Genomic DNA, 12,930 nt, shown 5'->3' with positions numbered 1-12,930 from the left:
TACCGGATCCGGCATTACTACATTTCAATGGAAATTAATGCTGGATCCGGCAATCTGGCAAGTGTTCCAGAATTTTGGCCGGATAAAATACCGCAGCATGCTGCAGTATTTTCTCCGGCCAAATACCGTAAAAGGAACGGAAGACGTCCTGATGCATACTGAGCGGATTGCTTTCCATTCAGAATGCATTAGGACAAAACTGATGCGTTTTTTTCCGGTATTGAGTTCCGTCCTAGGAAAACTTTAACGCTAGTGTGAAAGTAGCCATAGATAGATAAATAATGAGATAGATAGATAATAGACAGACAGACGCACGTTGATATAACTGGGGTCTGGGGCTGGTGGGATGTGAGGTACGACGGATCCAGCTGAGCTTTCTATCACGGATCCATAAAGAACGGCAGCCACAATGTAAATGTGCAATTAGGAACCGAAACACACACCTATCAGAAGACCTCTTAAAGTGGAATGCCCCTTTAAGGTGGAGAGCTGCTCATGTCCCACACGTCCCCCGGTCACCTACAGGCAGCCATTTTTACTTATCTTACCTCAATCGTCAGCAGGCGCTAGTGACTTGTTAAGTTGCGCTCTAATGAACATCAGTTTGGCGTATAAGGCGGCACCTGCGGCTAACATGCAATTTACTACTTGACATACGGGCAGCGACGGCCTATTGCTTTGTGTTCCCGTGTGACCGTGCACGCTGCAAAGATACGTTGTTCAGACGCGTCACCGTGTGGACCAATCGGAGACCTCAGAGGCATCCAGCACAAAGGAGGAGGGGCGTTTCTAGATTGCTTGGATCTGATAGGTTGAATCTCTTGCACATAGCGATTAGCTGGGCGGCCTCTTGCCGTCTAGTAATGCCTTCCAGTCATCTCTCCAGGACTGAAGCCGCCGGTTGGGTGCCGTCACTGATAAATGGCGGTTGTGGCAAGCTGTGAACAGGACGTGCTCCCAACTGGGGTTTGGTTCGGCCCCTGCAGGGGAGAAAAGGAAATACAATCACCACATGGTCTCAAAAAAGTCGTCTTGTGTCAACCAGGCCTGCAACTCCTGTAGCTGGGACCAGGAAGCAGGTAAGATGATGTCATCAGAAGTATCGGGCAAACAGAATAATTCCACCAGAGGGACTGCCAGGAGCGCCGCACTCTCCAGCCCATAGAAGTCAATGGAGTGGTGATCATGCATGCGCTCAGTGGCACTTGTGGACCCCCGTTCTTGAGATCGCTGGGAGACCCAGGGGTCAGACCCCCACCCACCAAATACTTGTGGATAGAGGAAATAGTGGGTTAATAGTGGGATATGATAATGGTAGTGGTCGACATTACCCATTATATCAGGACGGTCATCTATCAGGAGGTCCGCAGAGACTACCGTCTTGTCCCTGGTGAGAATAATCCGCTCCAAAAACTCATGTCCAAAGTTCTTCTCCACCCAAGCGTACTGACCGAGAGAGACAGAGGAGAGAATCACTGCAGATCTCCACTACAGTACCGTAGTTATATATATGAGCAGTATTATAGTAGTTATATTCTTGTACATAGGAGGCAGTATTATAGTAGTTATATTCCTGTACATAGGAGCAGTATTATAGTAGTTATATTCTTGTACATAGGAGCGGTATTATAGTAGATATATTCTTGTACATAGGAGGCAGTATTATAGTAGTTATATTCTTGTACATAGGAGCAGTATTATAGTAGTTATATTCTTGTACATAGGAGGCAGTATTATAGTAGTTATATTCTTGTACATAGGAGGCAGTATTATAGTAGTTATATTCTTGTACATAGGAGCAGTATTATAGTAGTTATATTCTTGTACATGGGAGGCAGTATTATAGTAGTTATATTCTTGTACATAGGAGGCAGTATTATAGTAGTTATATTCCTGTACATAGGAGCAGTATTATAGTAGTTATATTCCTGTACATAGGAGCAGTATTATAGTAGTTATATTCTTGTACATAGGAGCAGTATTATAGTAGTTATATTCTTGTACCAGAAGCAGTATTATAGTAGTTATATTCTTGTACATAGGAGCAGTATTATAGTAGTTATATTCTTGTACATAGGAGCAGTATTATAGTAGTTATATTCTTGTACATAGGAGCAGTATTATAGTAGTTATATTCTTGTACATAGGAAGCAGTATTATAGTAGTTATATTCTTGTACATAGGAGCAGTATTATAGTAGTTATATTCTTGTACATAGGAGGCAGTATTATAGTAGTTATATTCTTGTACATAGGAGGCAGTATTATAGTAGTTATATTCTTGTACATAGGAGGCAGTATTATAGTAGTTATATTCTTGTACATAGGAGCAGTATTATAGTAGTTATATTCTTGTACATGGGAGGCAGTATTATAGTAGTTATATTCCTGTACATAGGGGGCAGTATTATAGTAGTTATATACTTATATATATATGAGCAGTATTATAGTAGTTATATTCTTGTACATAGGAGCAGTATTATAGTAGTTATATTCTTGTACATAGGAGCAGTATTATAGTAGTTATATTCTTGTACATAGGAGGCAGTATTATAGTAGTTATATTCCTGTACATAGGGGGCAGTATTATAGTAGTTATATACTTATATATATATGAGCAGTATTATAGTAGTTATATTCTTGTACATAGGAGCAGTATTATAGTAGTTATATTCTTGTACATAGGAGCAGTATTATAGTAGTTATATTCTTGTACATAGGAGGCAGTATTATAGTAGTTATATTCTTGTACATAGGAGGCAGTATTATAGTAGTTATATTCTTGTACATAGGAGGCAGTATTATAGTAGTTATATTCTTGTACATAGGAGCAGTATTATAGTAGTTATATTCTTGTACATGGGAGGCAGTATTATAGTAGTTATATTCCTGTACATAGGGGGCAGTATTATAGTAGTTATATTCTTGTACATAGGAGGCAGTATTATAGTAGTTATATTCTTGTACATAGGAGGCAGTATTATAGTAGTTATATTCTTGTACATAGGAGGCAGTATTATAGTAGTTATATTCTTGTACATATAAGGCAGTATTATAGTAGTTATATTCTTGTACATAGGAGCAGTATTATAGTAGTTATATTCTTGTACATAGGAGGCAGTATTATAGTAGTTATATTCTTGTACATAGGAGGCAGTATTATAGTAGTTATATTCTTGTACATAGGAGCAGTATTATAGTAGTTATATTCTTGTACATAGGAGGTAGTATTATAGTAGTTATATTCTTGTACATAGGAGGCAGTATTATAGTAGTTATATTCTTGTACATAGGAGGTAGTATTATAGTAGTTATATTCTTGTACATAGGAGCAGTATTATAGTAGTTATATTCTTGTACATAGGAGCAGTATTATAGTAGTTATATTCCTGTACATAGGAGCAGTATTATAGTAGTTATATTCTTGTACATAGGAGCAGTATTATAGTAGTTATATTCTTGTACATAGGAGGTAGTATTATAGTAGTTATATTCTTGTACATAGGAGCAGTATTATAGTAGTTATATTCTTTTTCAATTGTCTTTTTATTGAAAAGCATATCAAAAGAGATGTTTACATACATTGATGCACAAATCAGAGTTATTACAGACAAGTCTAAAGCGTACTTTGACAGTATAGTGCATAGTATACATATGACATATATAAAGTGCATGTCTTCAGAGCAAGGTCATCTAGAACCAACTAATTGACATTTGGTGTGTGACCTGATGTAGGTAGGTCAAACAAACATATAAAAAGGGGATAGTAGTTATATTCTTGTACATAGGAGCAGTATTATAGTAGTTATATTCCTGTACATAGGAGCAGTATTATAGTAGTTATATTCTTGTACATAGGAGCAGTATTATAGTAGTTATATTCCTGTACATAGGAGCAGTATTATAGTAGTTATATTCTTGTACATAGAAGGCAGTATTATAGTAGTTATATTCTTGTACATAGGAGCAGTATTATAGTAGTTATATTCTTGTACATAGGAGCAGTATTATAGTAGATATATTCTTGTACATAGGAGCAGTATTATAGTAGTTATATTCTTGTACATAGGAGCAGTATTATAGTAGTTATATTCTTGTACATAGGAGGTAGTATTATAGTAGTTATATTCTTGTACATAGGAGCAGTATTATAGTAGTTATATTCTTGTACATAGGAGCAGTATTATAGTAGTTATATTCTTGTACATAGGAGGTAGTATTATAGTAGTTATATTCTTGTACATAGGAGGCAGTATTATAGTAGTTATATTCTTGTACATAGGAGCAGTATTATAGTAGTTATATTCTTGTACATAGAAGGCAGTATTATAGTAGTTATATTCTTGTACATAGGAGCAGTATTATAGTAGTTATATTCTTGTACATAGGAGCAGTATTATAGTAGATATATTCTTGTACATAGGAGCAGTATTATAGTAGTTATATTCTTGTACATAGGAGCAGTATTATAGTAGTTATATTCTTGTACATAGGAGGTAGTATTATAGTAGTTATATTCTTGTACATAGGAGCAGTATTATAGTAGTTATATTCTTGTACATAGGAGGCAGTATTATAGTACTTATATTCTTGTACATAGGAGGCAGTATTATAGTAGTTATATTCTTGTACATAGGAGCAGTATTATAGTAGTTATATTCTTGTACATAGGAGGCAGTATTATAGTAGTTATATTCCTGTACATAGGGGGCAGTATTATAGTAGTTATATTCTTGTACATAGGAGGCAGTATTATAGTAGTTATATTCTTGTACATAGGAGGCAGTATTATAGTAGTTATATTCTTGTACATAGGAGCAGTATTATAGTAGTTATATTCTTGTACATAGGAGGCAGTATTATAGTAGTTATATTCTTGTACATAGGAGGCAGTATTATAGTAGTTATATTCTTGTACATAGGAGGCAGTATTATAGTAGTTATATTCTTGTACATAGGAGCAGTATTATAGTAGTTATATTCTTGTACATAGGAGGCAGTATTATAGTAGTTATATTCTTGTACATAGGAGCAGTATTATAGTAGTTATATTCTTGTACATAGGAGGCAGTATTATAGTAGTTATATTCCTGTACATAGGGGGCAGTATTATAGTAGTTATATTCTTGTACATAGGAGGCAGTATTATAGTAGTTATATTCTTGTACATAGGAGGCAGTATTATAGTAGTTATATTCTTGTACATAGGAGCAGTATTATAGTAGTTATATTCTTGTACATAGGAGGTAGTATTATAGTAGTTATATTCTTGTACATAGGAGGCAGTATTATAGTAGTTATATTCTTGTACATAGGAGGTAGTATTATAGTAGTTATATTCTTGTACATAGGAGCAGTATTATAGTAGTTATATTCTTGTACATAGGAGCAGTATTATAGTAGTTATATTCCTGTACATAGGAGCAGTATTATAGTAGTTATATTCTTGTACATAGGAGCAGTATTATAGTAGTTATATTCTTGTACATAGGAGGTAGTATTATAGTAGTTATATTCTTGTACATAGGAGGTAGTATTATAGTAGTTATATTCTTTGTCAATTGTCTTTTTATTGAAAAGCATATCAAAAGAGATGTTTACATACATTGATGCACAAATCAGAGTTATTACAGACAAGTCTAAAGCGTACTTTGACAGTATAGTGCATAGTATACATATGACATATATAAAGTGCATGTCTTCAGAGCAAGGTCATCTAGAACCAACTAATTGACATTTGGTGTGTGACCTGATGTAGGTAGGTCAAACAAACATATAAAAAGGGGATAGTAGTTATATTCTTGTACATAGGAGCAGTATTATAGTAGTTATATTCCTGTACATAGGAGCAGTATTATAGTAGCTATATTCTTGTACATAGGAGCAGTATTATAGTAGTTATATTCCTGTACATAGGAGCAGTATTATAGTAGTTATATTCTTGTACATAGGAGGCAGTATTATAGTAGTTATATTCTTGTACATAGGAGCAGTATTATAGTAGTTATATTCTTGTACATAGAAGGCAGTATTATAGTAGTTATATTCTTGTACATAGGAGCAGTATTATAGTAGTTATATTCTTGTACATAGGAGCAGTATTATAGTAGATATATTCTTGTACATAGGAGCAGTATTATAGTAGTTATATTCTTGTACATAGGAGCAGTATTATAGTAGTTATATTCTTGTACATAGGAGCAGTATTATAGTAGTTATATTCTTGTACATAGGAGGCAGTATTATAGTAGTTATATTCTTGTACATAGGAGGCAGTATTATAGTAGTTATATTCTTGTACATAGGAGGCAGTATTATAGTAGTTATATTCTTGTACATAGGAGCAGTATTATAGTAGTTATATTCTTGTACATGGGAGGCAGTATTATAGTAGTTATATTCCTGTACATAGGGGGCAGTATTATAGTAGTTATATTCTTGTACATAGGAGCAGTATTATAGTAGTTATATTCTTGTACATAAGAGCAGTATTATAGTAGTTATATTCTTGTACATAGGAGCGGTATTATAGTAGTTATATTCTTGTACATAGGAGCAGTATTATAGTAGTTATATTCTTGTACATACACTGCGTGCAGAATTATTAGGCAAATGAGTATTTTGACCACATCATCCTCTTTATGCATGTTGTCTTACTCCAAGCTGTATAGGCTCGAAAGCCTACTACCAATTAAGCATATTAGGTGATGTGCATCTCTGTAATGAGAAGGGGTGTGGTCTAATGACATCAACACCCTATATCAGGTGTGCATAATTATTAGGCAACTTCCTTTCCTTTGGCAAAATGGGTCAAAAGAAGGACTTGACAGGCTCAGAAAAGTCAAAAATAGTGAGATATCTTGCAGAGGGATGCAGCACTCTTAAAATTGCAAAGCTTCTGAAGCGTGATCATCCAACAATCAAGCGTTTCATTCAAAATAGTCAACAGGGTCGCAAGAAGCGTGTGGAAAAACCAAGGCGCAAAATAACTGCCCATGAACTGAGAAAAGTCAAGCGTGCAGCTGCCAAGATGCCACTTGCCACCAGTTTGGCCATATTTCAGAGCTGCAACATCACTGGAGTGCCCAAAAGCACAAGGTGTGCAATACTCAGAGACATGGCCAAGGTAAGAAAGGCTGAAAGACGACCACCACTGAACAAGACACACAAGCTGAAACGTCAAGACTGGGCCAAGAAATATCTCAAGACTGATTTTTCTAAGGTTTTATGGACTGATGAAATGAGAGTGAGTCTTGATGGGCCAGATGGATGGGCCCGTGGCTGGATTGGTAAAGGGCAGAGAGCTCCAGTCCGACTCAGACGCCAGCAAGGTGGAGGTGGAGTACTGGTTTGGTCTGGTATCATCAAAGATGAGCTTGTGGGGCCTTTTCGGGTTGAGCATGGAGTCAAGCTCAACTCCCAGTCCTACTGCCAGTTTCTGGAAGACACCTTCTTCAAGCAGTGGTACAGGAAGAAGTCTGCATCCTTCAAGAAAAACATGATTTTCATGCAGGACAATGCTCCATCACACGCGTCCAAGTACTCCACAGCGTGGCTGGCAAGAAAGGGTATAAAAGAAGAAAATCTAATGACATGGCTTCCTTGTTCACCTGATCTGAACCCCATTGAGAACCTGTGGTCCATCATCAAATGTGAGATTTACAAGGAGGGAAAACAGTACAACTCTCTGAACAGTGTCTGGGAGTGTCACGGCTGTATGTGGGCAACAATAGTAATACACAGTACAGAGCTACTGACTGGACCCAGAACTAGGGAGGATAACGGGTGACCCCTGTCCGACCCTCAACGCTCTCCCTATTCTGCTAAAGCACATGCCCGGATCCAAATGGCGGAAAGAGGCATGCCCACGTGCCTAAGACTAATGACCACTGTGACCCCTACAATAGTGGAAGGGGCACGGCCACCAGTGCCCTACTCAGTATATGGAGGGAACCGTGGCCACCTCAGATCCAGTCAGAAAATAAACAGGAACACAACAATGTCTGCACACTTAGCTGACGGGGTTGCAGCCGCAGAGAAGACGGATCCAAGGACAGGCTGGCAATATCCGGAGTGCTAGCTGCAGCAGAACACAGGTCCAGTGGACTGATAGCCACAAGTGAACAAACCAAAGCTAGAGCCACAACTGAAGTGAGAACTATAATCCACATCCTATCATAGGAGGAGGGGTGATATAAAGAGAGGAAAATCAAACACATGAAGGACAGCTGTGGTGAAAGAAACCAAAAGTAAACAGAGTAGTGAGAACTCCTCCCAGCTCTAGTAGTGACATCATCACAGGGGTGGAGAAACAGAGCTGTGAGAACGTCCCAAAGCTCTGGTAGTGACAGGGAGGCTGTGGTTGCTGCTGCACGCAATGTTGATGGTGAACAGATCAAAACACTGACAGAATCCATGGATGGCAGGCTTTTGAGTGTCCTTGCAAAGAAAGGTGGCTATATTGGTCACTGATTTGTTTTTGTTTTGTTTTTGAATGTCAGAAATGTATATTTGTGAATGTTGAGATGTTATATTGGTTTCACTGGTAAAAATAAATAATTGAAATGGGTATATATTTGTTTTTTGTTAAGTTGCCTAATAATTATGCACAGTAATAGTCACCTGCACACACAGATATCCCCCTAAAATAGCTAAAACTAAAAACAAACTAAAAACTACTTCCAAAAATATTCAGCTTTGATATTAATGAGTTTTTTGGGTTCATTGAGAACATGGTTGTTGCTCAATAATAAAATTAATCCTCAAAAATACAACTTGATGGAGCATTGTCCTGCATGAAAATCATTACAGAGATGCACATCACCTAATATGCTTAATTGGTAGTAGGCTTTCGAGCCTATACAGCTTGGAGTAAGACAACATGCATAAAGAGGATGATGTGGTGAAAATACTCATTTGCCTAATAATTCTGCATGCAGTGTAGTAGTTATATTCCTGTACATAGGAGCAGTATTATAGTAGTTATGTTCTTGTACATAGGAGGCAGTATTATAGTAGTTATGTTCTTGTACATAGGAGCAGTATTATAGTAATATTCTTGTACATAGGAGCAGTATTATAGTAGTTATATTCTTGTACATAGGAGCAGTATTATAGTAGTTATATTCCTGTACATAGGAGGCAATATTATAGTAGTTATATTCTTGTACATAGGAGGCAGTATTATAGTAGATATATTCTTGTACATAGGAGGCAGTATTATAGTAGTTATATTCCTGTACATAGGAGGTAGTATTATAGTAGTTATATTCTTGTACATAGGAGGCAGTATTATAGTAGTTATATTCTTGTATATAGGAGGCAGTATTATAGTAGTTATATTCTTGTACATAGGAGCAGTATTATAGTAGTTATATTCTTGTACATAGGAGGTAGTATTATAGTAGTTATATTCTTGTACATAGGATGCAGTATTATAGTAGTTATATTCTTGTACATAGGAGCAGTATTATAGTAATTATATTCTTGTACATAGGAGGCAGTATTATAGTAGTTATATTCTTGTACATAGGGGACTATATTACTGATCTTTAGAAGACATGAAGTCCTCTCTAAATGTACCATATATATTGAACAGGTGGCATCAATGTCAATGAACAGTCAACCTCCCCCCAGTCCATTTACCTTCTCATATGGGCAGTACTGGTATCGCTTTATGGGGCTGGTGCAGAGGAAGACATCAGTGCTGCAGGGAAGGAAGAACTGCAGTTAATACATCATCTCTGCACTTGTTGTCACTCATGCCTTTGAAGAACACTACAGTCAGCCCACACAGCACATGCAGATGAGATGGCCTTTGAGCACATCATGGTGGGGGTTGTAGTGAATGGAAGCAGATGCTGAGCTATATCTGACCGTATGTCCTGTCAATCAGCATAACATGTACTAATCTTGCACATTGCATGCTGGTCAGTTTTCGTGTCTCTCAATGTGAACATTCATGTTATTTGTGACACGTTATATATTCTCGATGCCAAACTGCACCTCACCTGACACATTTTTGTCATCTTAAAAGGGGTTTCCCATCTCAAGATGAGTGGAGTATCGCAAGGTCATGCCACAAACGTCAGATAGTTGCAGGTCCCACCTCTGGGACCTGCTCCTATTTCCAGAACGGGGCCCTCAAAATCAAGGGAGAGAAGCTGAGCAAGCGCGGCCGGCCTCTGTTCACAGCTATAGGGGCTCCGAAAATAACAGAGCGCCGACTCCAATTTTTCCAGCAGTCCCACAGCGGTGCATGGATATGTAGCCACGCTTTTGCGCAGTTTTGCCCCCTTCTGGAGATAGTAGCAAGTCCCAAACATGGGACCCGCAGCTATGTGACGTTGTAGCATATCCTAGTGATATCTTGAGATTGGATGACCCCTTTAAGGGTATGTTCACATGGGACGGATACACTGCGGATGTGCCACCGTGGATTTGCTTGCGCAATTCCTTAGCAATTTACAGTACCAGCAAGTGGATGTGCCACGGTGGATTTGCCGTAGGGGGTACCACGATTCTGCACTGGAATTTCTACTATGAATTTATTAAGGATTTTGCTGCCAATGTCAAACTATGCACTGAAAAGGGTGAAAAATCTGCGGGATAAATTGACGTGGTGTGGACTTTCGCTTAGTGATCTGGAAAAAGTACTTTTAGTCCATATGCAAATGAGCAGTTAAGTGCACTGAGGGCGGGCCCAAGCCATCCTGAGTACCCTTAGGCCCCTTTCACACGGGCGAGTATTCCGCGCGGATGCGATGCGTGAGTTGAACGCATTGCACCCGCACTGAATTCCGACCCATTTATTTCTATGGGGCTGTTCACATGAGCAGTGATTTTCACGCATCATGCTCCTCTTTGTGCGTTTTTCACGTAACGCAGGCCCCATAGAAATGAATGGGGTTGCGTGAAAATCGCAAGCAAGTGCGGATGCGGTGCGATTTTCACGCACGGTTGCTAGGAGACGATCGGGATGGAGACCCGATCATTGATGATCCATCACATGATCTTTTACCATGGTGATGGATCATGTGATGACCGGAGTGACGTCACCACAGGTCCTGTTGCTGCACAGAGCTAAGATGAAGACAGAAGGAGATGCCGGCTGCGCGATCAAGTGGACTAAGGTGAGTTAAATAATTTTTTATTTTTTTTAACCCCTCCAGCGCTGTTTTACTATGCATTCTGTATTCAGAATGCTATTATTTTCCCTTATAACCATGTTATAAGGGAAAATAATACAATCTACAGAACACCGATCCCAAGCCCGAACTTCTGTGAAGAAGGTCGGGTTTGAGTACCAAACACGCGCGATTTTTCTCACGCGAGTGCAAAACGCATTACAATGTTTTGCACTTGCGCGGAAAAATCGCGCGTGTTCCCGCAACGCACCTGCACATTTGAAAGGGGCCTTACGCCTCCTAATCCTTCTGCTACCCCCTGCCTCTCATTGATTGACAGGGCCAGGCTGTATGACTATATGGACACCCGGCCTCCTCAATCAAGAAGGAAAGGGGGGGCTGGAAGAAGCAGGAGGAGCAAGGTTGCACACAGTGTCTTGGTCCTGCCCTCAGTGCACTTAACTGTTCATTTGCACACGGATTAAAAGTCCTTTTTCTTGAGAATGAAGCAGCAGGTCCCATTACATTCCTGGTGACAGGTCCCAGTTGTCGGACCTCCAAGGATCATGCATTTGTCACCTATCCCAGCCCTGTCAATGACGTTTACTTGGGTAGACTGGACATCTCCTTCAAGGCCTCCACAGCGCCATCAATAGGATCCAGATCCAAGAAGAAATGCTTTGCTTCCCAGATACTCATAGCTTTCTCCTAAAAATAATAATAAAAAAAATCAAAAAATCTGTATTACTTCAAAATTATTTTTCCATTCACTGACAGCAAGCAGAAAAGTATGTTACCCCCTCATACCACTAAATATATTCTAACAATAAAAAGAGTGTCCTCCTCCCAATCACTTACACTCAGTCCTGGCTTGAGATTCTCATACTGCTCCGATACCCAGAATCCCCTCCGGTCCAGCAGCTCAATGTAAGGCTCCTTAGGGTACCGAGTCCTGTACTTCTTCAAGAAGCCACCCTCAAAGTCCGCCAGCACTCCGTCCATGTCCACCAACACCCTGAGGCTTCTGGCAGAACTTGCAGAGGAAGAGCTGCAGTTATGGAGGCCTGCAGTGAGCGCCCCGCCCCCGCGGAGCAGCCTAGGTAGGGACATGGCGCTGGGTGAACTAGTCGCACATTGTAAGGGGTTTACGGGCACAGCGCTTGTATTCATAGAGCATGAGATCCAAGAAGGCGGCTGAGACGTCAGGATGTTCCCCGGGGACCCCTTTACATTACGATTGTGCAATGTGATTGCAGCTGAGGTTTACCATACATGTCCCTGGGGGAGATCTTCTTCTCCTTGGTACCGAGTCCTGATCATTAAGCAGCAGCTGAGGATCTGCAAGGAAACCATTGTATGAATAAGACACTTGTAGTCCAAGGCATCGCAGCGTTTCCCCTGCAGGGTGTGAGCTGCTGCCGGGGGCTCGGCGGTGGTCACAGGAAGGAGGCGACGACGGCTGCAGAGGTCTCCTCGGCATCAGCTGCACCTTGTTATGTAACGGTCACAATCACCGCCCCCTGCCCTAAATACACGCGGGGGGCTCCGGATCACCGCAGGCACCGGCCCCTCCGTCCTACAGCTCTGCAGTGCACTGACTTCTGCAGCCACAGGCTCTCGTCATCCTGCCCGTTCCTGCACTGCCTTCTAAGGACAGGCTGCCTCCTCTACTTAAAGAGACAGGCGCCCCCTGCTTGTGTTTCTGTTCTGCATAGCAACGCTCCATGGGAGGGACCGGCGTGAAATGTTAACTCCTGCAGGTCTGTGCTGCACCCTGACAGCAAAAAGAAGAGAAGGCCAAATGG

At 39.9% G+C, this 12,930-nt stretch overlaps 1 protein-coding gene across 1 annotated transcript; it reads right to left on the bottom strand.

The window, feature by feature from the left end:
• Nucleotides 1-241: 241 nt before the first annotated feature.
• NT5M (5',3'-nucleotidase, mitochondrial) lies at nt 242-12,766 on the bottom strand. Its single transcript, XM_040441944.1, has 5 exons — nt 11,984-12,766; nt 11,733-11,833; nt 9,645-9,705; nt 1,332-1,446; nt 242-980 (listed from the first exon to the last, which is right to left on the bottom strand). Exons 1-5 carry the CDS (start codon nt 12,293-12,295, stop codon nt 835-837), a joined length of 735 nt encoding a protein of 244 aa, XP_040297878.1. The 5' UTR covers nt 12,296-12,766; the 3' UTR covers nt 242-834.
• Between the last annotated feature and the right edge of the window lie 164 nt (nt 12,767-12,930).

This window comes from Bufo bufo, chromosome 7, assembly GCF_905171765.1.
Source record: "Bufo bufo chromosome 7, aBufBuf1.1, whole genome shotgun sequence".
Classification (NCBI taxonomy): Eukaryota; Metazoa; Chordata; class Amphibia; order Anura; family Bufonidae; genus Bufo; species Bufo bufo.
This window is presented reverse-complemented; position numbering and strand designations above follow the sequence as displayed.

Bases quoted from the DNA above. Each gene is read 5' to 3' on its own strand.
- NT5M (XM_040441944.1), bottom strand. From the start codon at position 12,295: ATGAATACAAGCGCTGTGCCCGTAAACCCCTTACAATGTGCGACTAGT. The intron at 9,706-11,732 runs GTAAACGTCATT...CCTTCCCTGCAG, and splicing joins GAGATGTCCAGTCTACCCAA to CACTGATGTCTTCCTCTGCA. The intron at 1,447-9,644 runs GTAAATGGACTG...TCTCTCGGTCAG, and splicing joins AGTACTGCCCATATGAGAAG to TACGCTTGGGTGGAGAAGAA.